This window comes from Phyllobates terribilis, unplaced genomic scaffold (genome assembly GCF_046119375.1).
Source record: "Phyllobates terribilis strain yellow unplaced genomic scaffold, ASM4611937v1 Scaffold_327__1_contigs__length_2127877, whole genome shotgun sequence".
Taxonomy (NCBI): domain Eukaryota; kingdom Metazoa; phylum Chordata; class Amphibia; order Anura; family Dendrobatidae; genus Phyllobates; species Phyllobates terribilis.
This window is the reverse complement of record NW_027363087.1, coordinates 89584-111271: the sequence shown is the minus strand read 5'-3', so window position 1 is coordinate 111271 and position 21688 is coordinate 89584. Positions and strand designations below refer to the sequence as shown.

The 21688-nt window shown below is 44.7% G+C and overlaps 1 protein-coding gene across 1 annotated transcript in view; it reads left to right on the top strand.

Moving 5' to 3' along the window:
• The first annotated feature begins 628 nt into the window (after nt 1-628).
• Nucleotides 629-21688, top strand: part of LOC141221660 (protein ELYS-like) — a 109742-nt gene continuing 88682 nt past the window's right edge. Inside the window, exons 1-8 of the mRNA XM_073666556.1 lie at nt 629-792; nt 7256-7385; nt 7865-8118; nt 8200-8380; nt 12416-12623; nt 16838-16951; nt 17094-17175; nt 18334-18484. Coding sequence (XP_073522657.1) covers nt 781-792; nt 7256-7385; nt 7865-8118; nt 8200-8380; nt 12416-12623; nt 16838-16951; nt 17094-17175; nt 18334-18484 — 1132 coding nt within the window. The 5' untranslated portion in view covers nt 629-780. The remainder of the gene's footprint in view (nt 793-7255; nt 7386-7864; nt 8119-8199; nt 8381-12415; nt 12624-16837; nt 16952-17093; nt 17176-18333; nt 18485-21688) is intronic.

Below are 21688 nucleotides of genomic sequence, written 5' to 3'. Positions count from 1 at the left end.
ATCCGCACATAGAGACGCATAGAAGCCGCTTGTACAAATGTACAGTCGCGGTTTCTGTGCGTCTCAATGCAAGTCAATGGCGGGAGTTCCGCAAAATTAATTGACATGCTGCGGATTTATGAGCGCTGCAGAAACGCTGCGGAAAAATCCACAGCATGTGCATAGAACATGCGGAATCCCCTTGGGGACCATGGGGTGCGGATTACCTAGCGTTTAACAAGCGTTTCCACTGCGGAAATTCCGCAGCATAAACGCTTGAAAAACGCTATGTGGGCACGCAGCCTTAATCCATGCCGTTTGCATGGATTTATATAGTGTGACCTAGTTGTCAAGCACTTTCCAAGTGATGCTATTCGCCTAGAAAGCGCTTGTCAATCTGCATGCGGAAACGCATGTGGATCCGCATGTATTCTGCAGGGAAAACGCATGCACAATCTGCATGCGTTTTTTCTGCCAGGGAGATGCAGAAATGCAGCAGAAATTTTCTGCTTCATTTCTGCATCGTGGGCACATAGCCTATAACTGAGAAGTGTGACGTAACGTGACGGGAACACGCAATCTGTGACGTCCGCAAAAGGGAACCGCCCCTAAACACAAACCAACCAATGACAGAACAGAACTCACGCCCCTTTGTTACGGCGCACGCACGGCTCTGTGACGTACTCAGTGGGAAGGAAGAGGAACCGGTGGCGCTTGGTGATCAGAGATGGTGGCCGTGATGATCCCGCAGGCCTGCTCGCAGTGTGACGCTGGGGAGAGAAGCTGAGCCCGGCGACTGCGATGGTCTTCACGGTGAGCAGACGGAACATCGTGCCCGCTTTATCGTGCGTGTCACTGCCTGGAAAAAGAGCGGAGCCTGACTGGCCGTGTAGGCAGCGTGCGCGCTGCTGGCCGGGGCCGTGCACTGGCTCAGTCATGGCAGGCTGCTCACTGCGAGGTCTGCTCTCCAGACGGGAAAGACCACAGTGAAAGCTGTCACATCTCCCCGGCCACGGGGGTCCCGGACTCTGCATTCTATATCCGCCCTGTAGGGGGAGTGCCAGACACCACCGCTATGAGTGCAGGGCTGGCATCACCCGCTGCTGACTGTCCTGTACATGGGGCCATTGCCCTGACTGACAGCACCGCGTCCTCTACTGACTGACAGCACCGCGTACTCTACTGACTGACAGCACCGCGTCCTCTACTGACTGACAGCACCGCGTACCCTACTGACTGACAGCACCGTGTCCTCTACTGACTGACAGCACCGCGTACCCTACTGACTGACAGCACCGTGTCCTCTACTGACTGACAGCACCACGTACTCTACTGACTGACAGCACGCGTACTCTACTGACTGACAGCACGCGTACTCTACTGACTGACAGCACCGCGTACTCTACTGACTGACAGCACCGCGTCCCCTACTGACTGACAGCACCGCGTCCCCTACTGACTGACAGCACCGCGTCCCCTACTGACTGACAGCACCGCGTACCCTACTGACTGACAGCACCGTGTCCTCTACTGACTGACAGCACCGCGTCCTCTACTGACTGACAGCACCGCGTACCCTACTGACTGACAGCACCGTGTCCTCTACTGACTGACAGCACCACGTACTCTACTGACTGACAGCACGCGTACTCTACTGACTGACAGCACGCGTACTCTACTGACTGACAGCACCGCGTACTCTACTGACTGACAGCACCGCGTACCCTACTGACTGACAGCACCGCGTCCTCTACTGACTGACAGCACCGCGTACCCTACTGACTGACAGCACCGTGTCCTCTACTGACTGACAGCACCACGTACTCTACTGACTGACAGCACGCGTACTCTACTGACTGACAGCACGCGTACTCTACTGACTGACAGCACCGCGTACTCTACTGACTGACAGCACCGCGTCCCCTACTGACTGACAGCACCGCGTCCCCTACCGACTGACAGCACCGCGTCCCCTACCGACTGACAGCACCGCGTCCCCTACCGACTGACAGCACCGCGTCCCCTACCGACTGACAGCACCGCGTCCCCTACCGACTGACAGCACCGCGTCCCCTACCGACTGACAGCACCGCGTCCCCTACCGACTGACAGCACCGCGTACTCTACCGACTGACAGCACCGCTATGAGTGCAGGGCTGGCATCACCCGCTGCTGACTGTCCTGTACATGGGGCCATTGCCCTGACTGACAGCACCGCGTCCCCTGCCGACTGACGGCACCGCGTCCCCTGCCGACTGACGGCACCGCGTCCCCTGACGACTGACGGCACCGCGTCCCCTGACGGCACCGCGTCCCCTGCCGACTGACGGCACCGCGTCCCCTGACGGCACCGCGTCCCCTGCCGACTGACGGCACCGCGTCCCCTGCCGACTGACGGCACCGCGTCCCCTGCCGACTGACGGCACCGCGTCCCCTGCCGACTGACGGCACCGCGTCCCCTGCCGACTGACGGCACCGCGTCCCCTGCCGACTGACGGCACCGCGTCCCCTGCCGACTGACGGCACCGCGTCCCCTGCCGACTGACGGCACCGCGTCCCCTGCCGACTGACCTGTAAGTGGGGCCATTGCCTTGCCTTGACTGACAGCACCGTATGCTCTACTGACTGACAGCACCGCGTGCTCATCATTGTGGCAGGTAGTGATGGCTGTAGTAGGCTCCTGCCTGGACATTACTGCCATCATTTATTTGACTGTGATTGACAGCGATTATTTCACTGCCTGACTGACCTTAGTCGGTGCGGATCCATGAGGTTTTGCACATACTGCGGACACTAGCCAGACCTACCTGTGGGGCGATTGAGTTCATAAGTTTGCAGTAACATATGAGGTATTACTGATAAACCCGTTCACAGTGGCCCCCGAGGTGGGTATGGGTTTTTGTCACATGTGGCAGCACATCGTGGGACTTTACCCTTAGGAACAGACTTGCATGTACCGAATTCTAAAACTCGGCATCTTCTCTGAAGAATTACTGTAGTTGTTTTTCTTTATAAATTCACCAACACCTGATTATTTCATTGTCTGCGCTACATGTAAAGAATTCCATTCTTTAAGGAAGAATTTGGAGCAGATCTGTTTCAAAATCCTCCAGAAATAAACTTTGTAAACCTAGCCATTCATTCTGTGCATCATGTAATCAGCTAGAACTAGTACCACTTCTGCCTTCTGTAATAACTTATCATCTCGTACACTATTCTCATCAGTGACCAAATAGATTATCAGTTTACAGTCAGGAGTCTGAATGGTCATCATCTTTATTGTAGCTGGCTAACTGGAGCTGTGTAGCCATCATCATTACTATGATAGGAGTTTGTTTCTACCTTTTGGAAAAGGTTACATTAGACTCATTATGCAGCATGGTCTGGTGACTGAAATGGTGACCTCCATTAGATAACATGGTACTTCTCAGCAATGGTCATAAGATCACATAACTTAACTGAGGAGAAAATAGCCTTCATTTTATAGATTTTTTTAAGTAGTCTGGGACCCTTGCCATTGGAATGGTCATGTCTGTGGAGCTGAAAGAAATGGCCAGAGTGCTGTACTCTAGTCCGTGAATGGAGAAGCAATGGGCATGCTCTTCCTTCTAACTCCTCCTCCCTGACATTGTGTAGTGAGAAGGAATGGTGGATTCCCCATCATCTCTAGATTGTTAGTAGTAGCTGTGCTGTGAGTGACTCCAAAAGCTGTAATCCGTACAGGTGGCTGAATATCTGTCATACGTGTCAAACTCTGTCCTGTGGGCGAAATCTGGCCCTCAGGGTGATTTTATTTGGCCCGTGACATCAGAACCACCACCCCTATGTGGGCCCCATTATACTGTATGGAGGACTATGTGGGCCCCATTATACTGTGTGGAGGACTATGTGGGCCCCATTATACTGTGTGGAGGACTATGTGGGCCCCATTATACTGTGTGGAGGACTATGTGGGCCCCATTATACTGTGTGGAGGACTATGTGGGCCCCATTATACTGTGTGGAGGACTATGTGGGCCCCATTATACTGTGTGGAGGACTATGTGGGCCCCATTATACTGTGTGGAGGACTATGTGGGCCCCATTATTCTGTGTGGAGGACTATGTGGGCCCCATTATTCTGTGTGGAGGACTGTGTGGGCCCCATTATTCTGTACGGAGGACTGTGTGGGCCCCATTATTCTGTACGGAGGACTGTGTGGGCCCCATTATTCTGTACGGAGGACTGTGTGGGCCCCATTATTCTGTACGGAGGACTGTGTGGGCCCCATTATTCTGTACGGAGGACTGTGTGGGCCCCATTATTCTGTACGGAGGACTGTGTGGGCCCCATTATTCTGTACGGAGGACTGTGTGGGCCCCATTATTCTGTACGGAGGACTGTGTGGGCCCCATTATTCTGTACGGAGGACTGTGTGGGCCCCATTATTCTGTACGGAGGACTGTGTGGGCCCCATTATTCTGTACGGAGGACTGTGTGGGCCCCATTATTCTGTACGGAGGACTGTGTGGGCCCCATTATTCTGTACGGAGGACTGTGTGGGCCCCATTATTCTGTACGGAGGACTGTGTGGGCCCCATTATTCTGTACGGAGGACTGTGTGGGCCCCATTATTCTGTACGGAGGACTGTGTGGGCCCCATTATTCTGTACGGAGGACTGTGTGGGCCCCATTATTCTGTACGGAGGACTGTGTGGGCCCCATTATTCTGTACGGAGGACTGTGTGGGCCCCATTATTCTGTACGGAGGACTGTGTGGGCCCCATTATTCTGTACGGAGGACTGTGTGGGCCCCATTATTCTGTACGGAGGACTGTGTGGGCCCCATTATTCTGTACGGAGGACTGTGTGGGCCCCATTATTCTGTACGGAGGACTGTGTGGGCCCCATTATTCTGTACGGAGGACTGTGTGGGCCCCATTATTCTGTACGGAGGACTGTGTGGGCCCCATTATTCTGTACGGAGGACTGTGTGGGCCCCATTATTCTGTACGGAGGACTGTGTGGGCCCCATTATTCTGTACGGAGGACTGTGTGGGCCCCATTATTCTGTACGGAGGACTGTGTGGGCCCCATTATTCTGTACGGAGGACTGTGTGGGCCCCATTATTCTGTACGGAGGACTGTGTGGGCCCCATTATTCTGTACGGAGGACTGTGTGGGCCCCATTATTCTGTACGGAGGACTGTGTGGGCCCCATTATTCTGTACGGAGGACTGTGTGGGCCCCATTATTCTGTACGGAGGACTGTGTGGGCCCCATTATTCTGTACGGAGGACTGTGTGGGCCCCATTATTCTGTACGGAGGACTGTGTGGGCCCCATTATTCTGTACGGAGGACTGTGTGGGCCCCATTATTCTGTACGGAGGACTGTGTGGGCCCCATTATTCTGTACGGAGGACTGTGTGGGCCCCATTATTCTGTACGGAGGACTGTGTGGGCCCCATTATTCTGTACGGAGGACTGTGTGGGCCCCATTATTCTGTACGGAGGACTGTGTGGGCCCCATTATTCTGTACGGAGGACTGTGTGGGCCCCATTATTCTGTACGGAGGACTGTGTGGGCCCCATTATTCTGTACGGAGGACTGTGTGGGCCCCATTATTCTGTACGGAGGACTGTGTGGGCCCCATTATTCTGTACGGAGGACTGTGTGGGCCCCATTATTCTGTACGGAGGACTGTGTGGGCCCCATTATTCTGTACGGAGGACTGTGTGGGCCCCATTATTCTGTACGGAGGACTGTGTGGGCCCCATTATTCTGTACGGAGGACTGTGTGGGCCCCATTATTCTGTACGGAGGACTGTGTGGGCCCCATTATTCTGTACGGAGGACTGTGTGGGCCCCATTATTCTGTACGGAGGACTGTGTGGGCCCCATTATACTGTACGGAGGACTGTGTGGGCCCCATATTGTATACTGGTTGGCCTGCGACATTGTCCACGTTTTTCATTTTGGCCCTCTGTGTGTTTGACGTCTCTGATCTATGTTGTAATGTACAGGATCTCCATAAATAGATGAAATAGCACATTACTGATGGGAGACACGGTCCAGTAATCTGAGTTCAGCTGCTGCACCTGGCAGAAGAATGTGGCTTGTGCCCCCCGCAGCGCTGCAGGGAGTTTCAGATTTGCATTTTCTTTCTCCCTTTTAAAAGAAATGTTGTACCTAGTAATGGAAAGTAAGACCGCCGGATTCAGAGATGACAGAGATTTAGGAAAACTGGTGCAATGGAATAATTGCTATAGCAACTAGTTTGCTTCCTTAATTATCATATGGGCTTCTGAGAAATTTAGAGAAACCAAGAACAAGAAAAATACCCAAATAACTGAAAGTAGATGTATAAATCGCACAGTGCAAAAATAATAATATATAATAAAGGGTATTTAGTTAACATAATTTTGATCAAAATAATGTGAAAGCCATCCCGCCACTTCACGGCAACCCTTATGGGACAGTCCTAACTCTAATATTAAAAACCTTACCATTTGTCATTTCTGAGAAATTGAGTCTGATTGCTAAGATCAAGTGCGCAGGTTTTCAGAATTCGCCCTTTATGCCTATTCGGCAAAGATTTTTGTAAAATCAAAATTGTATCCAGTTATAATCATGGCTAAAGGTCAACGAAGCCTTGAATAGGTGGCATATGTAAAGACTTTTCCTTAAGTTTGTAACACTGTATATTTTGCATGTACTGCAAATACACCAAGCGTATGGACAAAATAAATCCATAGGTTGTTACCAAGTTTGTTGTCTTGGCCTCAGGGCTGTGGAGTTGCAGTTGGTATAAAATGGACCGATTCCTAAAATATATAATAAATTGGGTACAGTAGTACAATGCAGGATGTGCTGTAAATGTTTTCATAAGAATTTGGGAAAGTTGTGAAATGTCCTATAAATGTCTGTTCTGTTCCTGATGTAAGGGTCTCTGCTTAGGTGAGATGAATCTGTGCTGCACTTTATGTACACGCTCAGCAGTGAGGCCGTGCTGTGAAGACGGACATCAAGGGGGCGAAGGTTTGGCTTACTGACTCCACAGCCCTGCTTGGCATACGTTCAGTGGGTATATGGTGACTATACCTTTCAGTGCAAAGTGGCCCATTATGGGAAATAATCTAGCATTTTTCTATTGGCCATGTAAGCACCTGTATTGTGTATGGGTGCATATGACTGGAGTGTCCTTTCTGTGCTTATATATATAATATACTGGTGTAATATTACTGTGTTTTCATTTACTTTGTTTAATTTCAAATTCTTGTTTTTCTTCTGAAAGAAAAATAAGATGCCGAATCTTGAGGCCCAAGTAACTAGCAGCTTGCTGCAATTTCCGGAGATCACAATAGAAGCTCTCCAGGAGGATGAAATTAACCTGGAATCTGTCTTGCGTGCAAAGTTTACCCCAGGTAAGAGATATGTAACATCTAATAGAACGATGGTCTGTTTGCTCATTATTTTACCAAATGAATGGTAAAGGTTTTTTTTTCCAGTCTTCTTTAATCTTTTCTGATAAGTGATGATTGTTAGATTGGTGGGGTAAAAGTAGGACTAAAGTGGAGTTCATACAAGCGTATCTTGTGGTCGTATACGGGCTGCATCGCCTGACCTCGTGGCCGGCTTCCCAACCTTAGCTTACAGCCTCGGGTCTGAAGCGGTACGTTTTGGACCTTGTGCTTCATATACGGACTGTGAAATACAGTTGTGCGAGCCCTGCCTTACACCGAATTATCCCCTATACTATGCAGCTAACTCTCTGTTGTGGGGGCATATGCCCAGTGTTTCTTGTAAAAACTTATATCTTTAATCTGTTTTTACAAATATGAAGTTATAGGCTCAGAAAAGGTTGGCAGTGCATGTGTGTAATTTATTTCTCTTTTCTGTAAAGGGAGAGCTGGGCTTGCTTGGCTCGCATGTGGACCCCAGCTTGAAGTTACCAATTCAGTAACGGGTGAAAGACTTTCTGCATACTGTTTTAGCTCAGTGACTGAGAGACCTCCCACTGTTGTCGCTGTCAAAGAGTTTTCATGGCAGAAGAAGACAGGACTTCTTGTGGGTCTGCTTGAAGCAGAAGGCAGTGTTCTTTGCTTGTATGATGTCGGCATTTCAAAAGTTGTTAAAGCAGTGGCGCTCCCTGGCTCGGTAAGCACTTCTAAACTTGATTGATTTGCTCGATCCTTTTTGGGAAACTGTTATAATTTATATATTTTCTTGTGCTTTCAGGTAACGGCTGTTGAACCCTTAGTGAATGATGGCGGAGCCAATGCCAGTACTCAGCATTTACACCAGAGTCTAAGATGGTTCTTTGGCGTGGCAGCTGTGGTTACAGATGTTGGGCATGTTCTTCTTATTGATCTATGTTTAGATGATATCTCTTGCAATCAAGATGAGTTGGAAGCGTCAGGTATTTTTCTTAATAAATCAGGATTTTTAAAAGGTATTTTAACAAAACTAAATCAAGTTGTGTTAAAGGGGTGACCACATTTTAGTAATTGATGGCATATTACTAGGATTTGTCAGCACACAATAAACACAAGGGGTCTGACCTCTAGAGCACCCAACAATCCTAGGAATAACATTTCCCTTCTGAACATTGGTGTGAGGCCACCTGCTACGGCACTTCTTCATTCATGTGGATGGGGCTCTTTGCCTTTCCCAGCACAGTTCAGATATCACGACCACCTTTGTGCAGAAAAAAAATTAAGAGCCCCAACTGCGCCCCCCACCCCAAATTGGTTTGGGGCCCCAGAGATCAAGTGATGGCATATCACATATCAGCATTATGCTATTTACTTGATTTGGAATTCCCTTTATGATTTCACAAAACAACATAATGCCATTAACCTCTTTAGTGCCTTTGCGATATACTGTCTGTATTCATTCCTCGTGGTTTTTAAGATGTCTGCTTGCTGTCCTTTATTAGTAATATTCATTGTTTGCTTCTGGTGGATAAACATTTTGCACTGGTCATGTGATGGGCACATAGCTACAGCGCTGTGTACACACGTGCTTCTCACTAAATTACAATATCATCAAAAATGTTATTTCAGTTCTTCAATACAAAAAGTGAAACTCCTATATTACATAGAGTCATTACAAACAGTGATCTATTTCAAGTGTTTATTTCTGTTAATGTTGATGATTATGGCTTACAACCAATGAAAACACAAGTCATTATCTCAGTAAATTAGGAAGCCTTTGCAGGTGTTTCTTAGTTCTAAGCATTTAAAAAGGTCCCTTAGTCTGTTTCAATAAGCTCCACAATCATGGGGTAGACTGCTGACTTGACAGATGTCCAGAAGGCAGTCATTGACACACTCCACAAGGAGGGTAAGCCACAAAAGGTCATTGCTAAGGAAGCTGGCTGTTCAGAGTGCTGTATCAAAGCATATTAATGGAAAGTTGAGCAGAAGGAAAAAGTGTGGCAGGAAAAGGTGCACAAACAACCGGGATAAACGCAACCTTGAAATGATTAAGAAAAGGCCATTCAAAAATTAGGGGGAGATTCACATGGAGTGGACTGCTGCTGAAGTCATTGCTTCAAGAGCTGCCACCACACGGACGTATCCATGACATGGGTTACAAGTGTCACATTCCTTGTGTCAAGCCACTTATGACCAATAGACAACGCCAGAAGCGTCTTACCTGGGCAAGGAGAAAAAGATCTGGACTGTTGCTCAGTGGTCGAAGGTGTTGTTTTCAGATGAAAGTAAATTTAGCATTTCTTTTGGAAATCAAGGTCCCAGAGTCTGGAGGAAGAGTGGAGAGGCCACAATCCAAGCTGCTGGAGGTCTAGTGTGGAGTTTCCACAATCAGTGATGGTTTGGGGAGCCATGTCATCTGCTGGTGTAGGTCCACTGTGTTTTATCAAGACCAAAGTCAGCGCAGCCGTCTACCAGGACATTGTAGAGCACTTCATGCTTCCCTCTGCCGACAGGCTTTTTGGAGATGGAAATTTCATTCTCCAGCAGGACTTGGCCCCTGTCCACACTGCCAAAAGTACCAATACCTGGTTTAAAAGCCATAGTATCACTGTGCTTGATTGGCCAGCAAACTCGCCTGACCTTAACCCCATAGAGAATCTATGGGGTATTGTCAAGAGGAAGAGGAGAGACACCAGACCCAACAATGCAGACGAGCTGAAGGCTGCTATCAAAGCAACCTGGGCTTCAATAACACCTCAGCGGTGCCACAGGCTGATCGCCTCCATGCCACATTGCCGCATTGATGCAGTAATTGATGCAAAAGGAGCCCCGACCAAGTATTATTTACTGAACATACATTTCGGATTTTATTTCATTTTTCAAGCTGTTATAAAGTATTCTAATATACTGAGATACTGACTTTTGCGTTTTCATTGGCTGTAAGGCATAATCATCAATATTAACAGAAATAAACACTTGAAATAGATCACTCTGTGTGTAATGACTCTATATAATAGATCACTCTGTGTGTAATGACTCTATATAATAGATCACTCTGTGTGTAATGACTCTATATAATAGATCCCTCTGTGTGTAATGACTCTATATAATAGATCACTCTGTGTGTAATGACTCTATATAATAGATCACTCTGTGTGTAATGACTCTATATAATAGATCACTCTCTGTAATGACTCTATATAATAGATCCCTCTGTGTGTAATGACTCTATATAATATATAAGTTTCACTTTCTGTTTTGAAGAACTGAAATAAATTAACTTTTTGATGATATTGTAATTTTGTGAGAAGCACCTGTAGTTATGAGCTATGCCCGTATGTGTCTTGTATTACCAAGACTGACTTTCACTAGGCAAATTAAAGGTTTCTATTCAATTACATCAAATGGAGGTATTGAAAACTGTAGAGAATTAATGTAGAAAGTCTATTAAAATATTGTATAACTTGTATTTAAAGAAACCGTAATATATTTAAGGGAAGAAGTAAATTTAATCTAGTGTAAAACAGTAAAGAGAGGCGAGGGATTTGCTGCAGTGGTATCTTTCATTTACACATTATAGCACTTGCTCACTTAGTTTGGGAATTAGTCAGACATCAGCATAGAGAAGACCCAAAATGGATAGGACAGACTGCACGATGTAAAATGTGTCAAATATTCCTATTGTTTTTCTACCCTCCGCTCCTCCCTCCTGTCCTTATATTTGTTGCAGGATCTGTCTTTTGGTAGGACATAATGAGACTTGGTGTAAGGAGAAGCACAAATCAAGATGGTGCAGGGAGGTGGCGAGGGTGGACTTCGGTTTTGCTTCAGTTTGGGCATTTTAAAATGTCCAGAACAAAATGGGTATCTAGGAGCGGGCTTTACTCCAATGTTCTTAATACGGACAGACCTTTTTCAGATTCCCAATTGTTATTCAAAACTCCTTTTAAGTGGTCACTGATTCTATAACCAACGCTGAAATCAATACTACAAACCGCTCATCGCTTTTTGCATGTTTAACTTGCTGCCTCCTGATAAAGTGGCTGAAGAGCTGACTAAAATGTAGTTTTTTTTATTTTCCCTTTTAACAAACGTTCTGCGGCTGTTGGTATTATTCCCCTGTACCTGGGATAGGTTGTGTTGGATGTAATGACATGACAGCGTAGCTCTTCTCCTAGGGGTTTTCCAGGGGGTTCCTGGCCCTTGTAATGACTGTAAATGCTGGAAGTGAGATCTGAGAGTGATGAGATTTTTTTTTCCAAAACTCGCCATTCCCTCTGAAAAAAAAAACCACAGCTAAAATGTGTTTTATATCACCTTACTGCTGGTTGTACTGCTGTATTATAGCCATGCTACTTTTCTCTGTGTTCTGCATAGGGGCAGGAGAGCAGGAGCCCCTCATGTCGTATAGGAGACATCATAGCTAGTCTTTACTTAACTTATTCCACTGAAAATCAGAGAGGAAATGTAACAAATGTTTGTTCCTCATGTACAAACACGACAGCTTATGTAATTACAGGCAAATAGACTTAAAGGGGTTGTCCACTACTGGGACAACCCCTTAAACGAAATGTTCGGCCCCCCAATAAAAAAACCCTATATTCACATCCCGTGCCGGCTCCGTTCCAGCGGTGTCAGCACTCGCGGTCCCGGGTCTGTGATGCGGTGGAATGACCTGTGATGCCCGGCGCCCAATCAGTGCTGGCGTCAGTCTGCGCCTTCGTACAAACTGAACATGGAGGATCCCAGATTTCTTCTTCTTGTTTAGTTTGTCTGAAGGCCGGGACTCTGACGCCAGCACTGATTGGGCGCCGGGCATCACAGGTCATTCCACCGCATCACAGACCCGGGACCGCGAGTGCTGACACCGCTGGAATGGAGCCGGCATGGGAGGCGAGTACAAGTTGTTTTTTTTGTTTGTTTTTTTTATCAGGGCTGAACGTTTAGTTTTAAGAAGGTGTTAGTGACAACCCCTTTTAATGTTGAAATGCTTGTTTCTGTCAATTTATTTATAGACCTTGAAGTCATTAGTGGGATACCTGCAGAAATCCCTAAACTCCGAAAAGCGGCTAATCGAGAGAGACGACACATAGGTCTTCAGCTGCTTGCACCTTCTGGAGCCATGGTCACCACAGTCGGCTATATAGCTAGAACTAATCACCTGGCTGTAGGATTCTCTGATGGATACCTCTCTTTATGGAACATGAAAACTTTAAGACGAGAGTAAGTAAAGTTTTGTTTATTTTTCCATATTCAAATGCATTACTTCATTCTTAGATACATTTCAAGATTTTCCCTCACGTGGCTGTATTAAGCTTGTTTTATTAGGGAAAATTGGTATTTTTTTCTGGCCACACATTATTGTACATAGTAATTTAATATATAACTTTGATTAAAATGTGTGTATATAATGATTTTTTTCAAAGCTACGGCATATACTCGTGTATAAGCTGACTTTTTCAGCACATTTTTTTTTATGCTGAAAAAAAAAAAACCCTCGGCTTATACTCGAGTATATACTTACATTCTGGCTGTGGGGTGGGAGAGGTTGCGGCGGAAGAGCGGTGCACAGGCAGTAGCCGGCTGCTGCAGCTACCATGTGTGCCTGCTGCTAAAGAAAATTAATATTCACTCTTCTCCACGCCCATGGGGGTGGAGAGGAGTGAATATTCATTTTCTTTAATAGCGCACACTGTCAGTCGCAGCCACTGGCTCAGCGATCCTCTGTGCACGCTATTGGAGCACACAGTATCGCTGAGCTGCTGCAGGAAGCCGACTGCTGCGACTGACACTGCGCTATTAAAGAAAATGAATATTCACTCCACTCCACGCCCATAGTCCCGGCGTGGAGAGAAGTGAATATCCCGGCAGCTCACCTCAGCGTCTGAGGGCGCATGGCAGTGGCGTCATGCGCTCATCAGCTGCTGGAAGAACAGGACGCAGCACTGGAGCAGAGGGAAGGTGAGTAGAAGTGTGTTATTTTTTTTCATGTGTGCATTGATGGGGGGCCATGCATACCAGGATTGGGGATGAGGATGATATGCACACCAGGATGGGGAAATTTACCAGTAGCTGCTGCATTTCCCACCCTAGGCTTATACCCAAGTCAATACATTTTCCCAGTTTTTTGTGGTAAAATTCAAGGCTTATATATATATATATATTTTTTTTTTTTTATTCTGTCCAAGTTGCATTGAAAGCCAATGGGAGGTGGGAAATGCTTAACCCCTTTACCCCCGAAGCTTGTTTGAACGTTAATCACCAGCGCAATTTTTACAACTCTGACCAGTCTCCCTTTCATGCAATAACTCTGGAACGCTTCAACGGATCCCACTGATTCTGAGATTTGTTTTTTTTCATGACATATTGCAATTTGTGATAGTGGTAACATTTATTTGATATGATTTACGTTTATTTGTGAAAAAATTCGAAATTTGGCGATAACTTAGAAAATTTTGCAATTTTCAAACTTTGAATTTTTATGCCCTTAAATCAGAGAGATGTGTCACACAAAATAGTTAATACATAACATTTCCCACATGTCTACTTTACATCAGCACAATTTTAAAACCAACATTTTTCTTTGTTAGAAGGGTTAAAAGTTGACCAGTGTGTTCTCATTTTTACAACAAAATTTACAAAACTATTTGTTTAGGGACCACATCACATTTGAAGTGACCTTGAGGGGCCTTTATGACAGAAAATGCCCAAAAGTGACACCATTCTAAAAACTGCACTCCTCAAGGTGCTCAAAACCACATTCAATACATTTATTAACCCTTCAGGTGCTTCACAGGAATTGTTGGAATGTGGAAGAAAACACTGAACATTCTACTTTAGACCCAATTTTTTTTTTTTTTCATTTTTGCAAGCGTAACAGGATAAAATGGATCCCAAAGTTTGTTGTGCACTTTCTCCTGAGCACGCAGATACCCCAAATGTGAGGGAAAACCACTGTTTAGGGGCATGGTGGGGCTCGGAAGGGAAGGGGCCTTGACTTGGCTATTTGAATGTAAAATTTTATTTTTACACCAGGACACACCGGAAGCAGAATACTACTGTCAACATTGTTCCTTGCTCGTGCTGATGCATCGGCATGGGATAATGATGAGGGCAGCATTGATCACCCAGCGCTTGGGAACAGCGTTAACTTTACCACTGATTCCCAGGTGCCAGTTCGTGTGCTCCTGATGCAGCACACAGTTGCCACACGTATGTCACACAGGTACACACGGACACGGTTATCTCCGGTACCAGTATTTCCTTTACCGGAAATATCAAGATGCGTGAAACCGGCCTTACTCTGGACTCAGTCTGGCCTCTGTTTAGCTGTGTCCTGTTTTTCAGTGGTTCACAAAACTATGCCCGACAGCACTTTTATGCACGCCTAATAAAAAGACTGACAATGTTGGATCACAGGCCAGACGGCGTCCACGGTGCCTCCATCTGCCTCATTACAGGGAATCTTCCGCTGGGGGTTCCTTCTGAATCGCATACTTACAAGGAAGCCCTAGCGTAAGCGCTCAGCACAGAGCGCAGGATAAATGTGAGCCGAGCCATACTGCGATCTTTGGGAGGCAGAATGAACAAAGCAGCAGATGAAGAATTGTTTTAATTTTTTACGCCGTTCCTCATGCGGTGTGAGTGATTAGATCGGGTTTTTATGTTTGGTAGCTGTCACACACTAAAAACATTTTTGTTTTTTTGCATCACTATATTTTGAGAGCTATAAGTTTTCCATATTTTAGCCGACAGTCATGTGACCCCTGACGAAGCTGCTAGTGGGCAGCGATACGCGTGGGTGACCACAACGGGTATACTAACTTTGACCTCTTAATAGCGCATACAGTTATTATATTACACTCTGTATACTTTTGAACTCTGAGTGCCTGCATAGTAGATGGTTTATGATTAACATTATGATCAGGATGTTTAGGCGATATTATTAGATGTCCTCCTCTTTTGATTGATCCTATTTATGCATCTTGTATTGTATCAATATTCTATATACTACTGCACTTTATAGTCATTCACTATTAAACCTTATGATCATGTACTTTTCTATCTTGGGCTATTTATGACTTTCTTTATGGTCACTATGACACATGTCTTGAATGATGACTGATTTTTCTATTCTAGTTAACCTGTTGGTGCATGTGTGGGATATTACGCCCTCACATGGTTTTGCTTTCCTTTTTTAAATGCTTTTAATGTTTTTTGTGTGGTCTAATGTCTTTTTGTCAAACTTCTGTTCAATAAAATGTTATATATTTTTGTAATACAAATATTTGGGTGCCTGGCTCTTTGTACCTGTGGCTCTTTCTCCTTCTTTCCACACCATGGCAATGATGTCACTGGGTCTCCGATTCAAGAGCAGAGCGGCATTTGTTTTTCTGCTCGCTCGCTAAATGCTGCGATCGCAGCATTTAAGGGGTTAAAGTGCTGGGAGCGGTGCGGACACTGCTCCTGGCTCTGGGTTCCAGGTATCAGCTGGCACCCACCGGCAACCGCGGCTGCACAACTTGTGTGGGCGCGATCGCCAAGAAGTAATAATACTTACCTGGTCCATAAGGTCCAGGGCACAGGGACGTATTATTACGCACAATGTTAGAAAGGGGTTAAAAAATCTGAACATTTTAATGTAATGATTTTGAGAATTTGGAAAAACCAGAATGAGCACCAAAAATGATTTTCACTGCAGGCGCTATGTAGAGCACTTTGATATTTTGCTACAGACTCAATCAAACATCGGACCACAATGATTAAAGCGAACCTGTCAGCAGGATTTAGCCCTTTAAATTAAAGGCATGGCGATAATAGCACTGTGGTGCTGATTACTGATACCTGAGGTGAAGGGATCCGCTCAGTGGCTGTTGAATACTCACCTTTATGACGTTTTCAGAAAATGACGTCTTGTGTGCGTCAGAGGCGGTGCATATGCAGTGATGGCTGCGTTGTGGAATTTTATAAAGTATGCGAGTCCCTGAATAATCTGTTACCTGCTCCAGAAATAGAGGAGTCTGGTGTGGAGGGGTGGAGAACCAGAAGACGACCCAGCCCCCACGCCCTGTCCTGAAGCACAAGACACCATTTTATGAAAACTTTATAAGATGAGTAATCAGCAGCCACTGAGCGCATCCCTTCACACCAGGTATCATATTAATCAGCATCGCCGTGCTATTATGGCCATGCCTTTAGTTTATAGGACTAAAATCTGCTGGCAGGTTCTCTTTAACCGGTGTGAAATGTGCTTGCCGGCGCTTAGTGTGGTGGGCTGCATCATGTTTGTACAGGCCGGATATCCAGAAGCCGTGATGTGTTATTATAGCAGCTCTGCATGCAGTTATCATCTGGGATAAATCATAATTGTATGTCGCTTTGTGTAGGACATTTTAATGACTTAATGTGTGTGTATATATATATATATATTTTTTCAGATACCATGTTCAAATTGAAGGGGGCAGAGTTCCTGTTTTCTCCGTCACTTTTCAAGAACCTGAGAATGACCCCCGAAACTGCTGTTACCTTTGGGCTGTCCAAACGAGTCAAAGGTAATTGTTAAAATCCAATTACTAACATTGCATCCTTTCCCCAAATTATTTTACATTTCAAAATTAAGAGTTCTGTATGTTGTCATTTCTTTAGCTCTCCAGTTATGTTCTCATCATAACCTTTTAATCTTTTCTACTATAGTGGTAGAGATTTAAGCTTTCATTTGCTGCAGTTGGCTTTTGGGGACAGAAAACGTTTACCATCAGGACAAATTATGTATGAGGTAAGATGTCTGTATATTTTTATTCTGTATGGTTTGTAATGTAAAGGGGGCATTCTCAAGTTGTCTGTAGAGCACCTCACAGCTCTGAACCCTCCTTACTTCCTTGGTGAGTGCTCCTCCTCGAGTGACACTTCTGGTCAGGAGCTTTGTTTTATTACAACATTCACACTGTCATTGTTTGTTCTGTTACCACTTTATTTACATTATGGATGTATACACATTTGACTGCTTTAGGATCTTCACCCACCTCCAGCTGGTGGTCACTGTTCACTTTCCACTACATCTCTCCTGTGTCCCTTGCTGTCTTTGGTTATGTTTAAGTCCTTGCATATATTGTGTAGGGATTCATGCTCGGCAGTAGACGGCTTTTACACAGGCACTGGATTTTATTTTTTAAAGAAAACAAAACCATAAACACAAAATCCCTAGCCTTGTCCAGGCACTAACTGAACAAAATAGACCTTGGCTACTCATACACGACTCAGCTAGTCCAAGTTTGGTCAAACAAAACTGCTATTGTCCAAAGCAACCACTCATATTTGCAGTTTGGCGCACATGGCCTGTGTAGTCTCTTCTCAGAGTGGAATTCTGGCTTGTCTCTCTCTAACATCTCCAACACAACCCACTCTGCTTAGTCTTCCCCAGCTGACTGACTAAGGTGAACACCTAGCCTGGCTATATGCAGAGAAATCCAGGTGCACTTAATCAGAATCTGTAGGGCTAGGTTTTAACCCTTTGCACCATCTGCCAAAACAGAGCCTATAGGGCTTCAAATTGATTCAAATGTGAGGCTTGATGAGCTGCCACTAGATTCACACTGCCTGAATTATAGACGGCATGAAACATCGTGGTTGTACGATTATAGCCGTGTACACTTTTCACTGGAACCCCGCAGCATTTCAGAGAAAAATTTGTTTGAAAAGCCAGCCATGGACTATAGAAATAGACCTGACAAATCCGGCATGGTCCTTGGCTCACTTGTTCCTGCCCGCTCCAGTTGATTGATTTTGACAGGTCTCCTCCTATGTACACACACATGGTACAGACCTGTCAACCACCTGGAGTGGGGCAGGGAGAGGCTAGACTAGGTATATCTATTCCTATAATATAAATCTATCTATCTATATGTCAATTATTCTTTCTTTATTTTTTTTACAGAACTTGGAATACTGTGAGGAAAGGTATAACCTGGATCTTTCAGCGAATACCCTATTTTTAAGAGGTCAAACAAACAGCATGAAGTTACTGGGCTGTCAGACTATAGAAAAATTCCATGCTCATAGCGAAAGAGAAGACGGTCTCCATGATGGTTTGTTTTTCTGTATTTTTCTCTTTCATGTCTTTTATTATGTTTGCAAGGCATATACAGAAACTGATCTGAAATTTGACTATGTAGAGTACAACAAAGTCTTATCTCATACATCATTGTTAATCAGAAGCCGACTAGATTAAGTTTCTTCAAATGTAAAATATTTGGACCATCCTGGTCTGTCTGTACACGCTATTGTATACGATCACTTTCAAAAATTGGAAAATCCCTTTAACCCCTTAATTTTGGGGTCTTTAGGACAAATATTTTTTTTTTTCATCACATTTTTTGAAGATATAGCTGAATGAGGGCTTGTCTTTTGTGGAATGAATTGTATTTATAGGTGGAAATAGAAAAAATTACAAATGTATGTATATATGTGTATGTATGTGTGTATATAAAACACACATATATACATACACTTTGCATTGTTCACCATGCAGCTTCGCATAAATGTTGATATCATTATAGTAATCAGAGATACGGAATGTTTTTCAAAGGATATATATATATTTTTTACACTACAATATTAGTACCCTAAGGGAACTTGAACATAAAATCTCATGATCATATTGTTAACGCACATCGCTACAGTGGATTACCTAATTTATCCCCGTCAACCTATCAAACCCCGACTCTGGCAGTATCTGTTAAACTGTACTGTATGGCAGACCAAAAGGCCATTTTCGGGCTCTTGGTTGCCATAGTCCATTGGCACCGCTGCGCACATTAGAGGTGCTGATGATGGTCTGACAAAGGGAGCGCTCTTTTTTTTTTTGGTCAGATTCTTTGTGTGCTGTTGTCACTATCGGCATATCAGATTGAACTGCTAAACCTGGTGAGAACACATCAGAATCCTGGCTGTGTATATCAATTGAGCTCCTGCTGCTCCGATGCAGAGGCTGTACCGTACAGATCCCTCAAGCAGTGCACAAAGTGACCTGATCATGACGGTTTTATACATCAGTTTGCGTTAAGGAGAGAATGTTTTCAATCCCCAGAAGTACTTTTTTCTACATAATTGAATCTACAGTTAGGTCCATATATATTTGGACAGAGACGACATTTTTCTAATTTTGGTTCTAGACATTACCACAATGAATTTTAAACAAAACAATTCTGATGCAGTTGAAGTTCAGACTTTCAGCTTTTATTTGAGGGTATCCACATTAAAATTGGATGAAGGGTTTAGGAGTTTCAGCTCCTTAACATGTGCCACCCTGTTTTTAAAGGGACCAAAAGTAATTGGACAATTGACTCCAAGGCTATTTCATGGACAGGTGTGGGCAATCCCTTCGTTATGTCATTCTCAATTAAGCAGATAAAAGGCCTGGAGTTGATTTGAGGTGTAGTGCTTGCATTTGGAAGGTTTTGCTGTGAAGTAAACATGCGGTCAAAGGTGCTCTCCATGCAGGTGAAACAAGCCATCCTTAAGCTGCAAAAACAGGAAAAAAAAACATCCAAGAAATTGCTACAATATTAGGAGTGGCAAAATCTACAGTTTGGTACATCCTGAGAAAGAAAGAAAGCACTGGTGAACTCATCAATGCAAAAAGACCTGGGCGCCCACGGAAGACAACAGTGGTGGATGATCTTAGAATAATCTCCATGGTGAAGAGAAACCTCTTCACAACAGCCAACCAAGTGAACAACACTCTCCAGGAGGTAGGCGTATCAATATCCAAATCTACCATAAAGAGAAGACTGCATGAAAGTAAATACAGAGGGTTCACTGCACTGTGCAAGCCACTCATAAGCATCAAGAATAAAAAGGCTAGACTGGACTTTGCTAAAAACATCTAAAAAAGCCAGCACAGTTCTGGAAGAACATTCTTTGGACAGATGAAACCAAGATCAACCTCTACCAGAATGATGGAAAGAGAAAAGTATGGTGAAGGCGTGGTACAGCTCATGATCCAAAGCATACCGCATCATCTGTAAAACACGGCGGAGGCAGTGTGATGGCTTGGGCATGCATGGCTGCCAGTGGCACTGGGTCACTAGTGTTTATTGATGATGTGACACAGGACAGAAGTAGCCGAATGAATTCTGATGTATTCAGAGCCATACTGTGTGCTCAGATCCAGCCAAATGCAGGCAAACTGATTGGTCGTCGTTTCATACTACAGATGGACAATGACCCAAAACATAAAGCCAAAGCAACCAAGGAGTTTATTAAAGCAAAGAAGTGGAATATTCTTGAATGGCCAAGTCAGTCACCTGAACTCAACCCAATTGAGCATGCATTTCACTGGTTAAAGACTAAACTTCAGACAGAAAGGCCCACAAACAAACAGCAACTGAAAACCACCGGAGTGAAGGCCTGGCAGAGCATCAAAAAGGAGGAAACACAGCGTCTGGTGATGTCCATGAGTTCAAGACTTCAGGCAGTCATTGCCAACAAAGGGTTTTCAACCAAGTACTAGAAATGAACATTTTATTTACAATTATTTAATCTGTCCAATTACTTTTGGTCCCTTTAAAAACAGGGTGGCACATGTTAAGGAGCTGAAACTCCTAAACCCTTCATCCAATTTTAATGTGGACACCCTCAAATGAAAGCTGAAAGTCTGAACTTCAACTGCATCTGAATTGTTTTGTTTAAAATTCATTGTGGTAATGTCTAGAACTAAAATTAGAAAAATGTTGTCTCTGTCCAAATATATATGGACCTAACTGTAAGTAACTATATTCCGCAAAAGCATGAAAAAAAAATCTAAATGTTTAAACCTTTTCTGCTGTTTAGTAGATTTACTCTTTCAGAGCACTAGATGCTGTGCATTAGATGAAATTAAAGGGGGTGACCACTGCTGGACAACCTCTTAAAGGGAAACTGTCACCCCCTGGGACTTTTCAGACCTCTAATATGGGCATACAGGTAATAGAAATGTAAATCTATACATACCTGTATGCCTCATATTAGAGGTCTGGTTGGGTTGAAATGTCTTTTTATTCAATCTATTTACTGATGCTTGGGGGATGGGAAGAAATCCCCGCCTACTTTATGAATTACAATGTCCCCCACACCCACTCCCTTGCCCTGTGACATGCAGTCTCGTCTTCCAAGTCCCGCTCATGCTCACATCACCTTTAACACAAGGCGCACTTTTTTTTTCTCCTAGCTATGTGACTCCCTGGCGTCTGCTCACAAGATCACTGCTGGAAACATAACCGGGAGAAAAAAGTGTGACTCGTGTTAAAGGG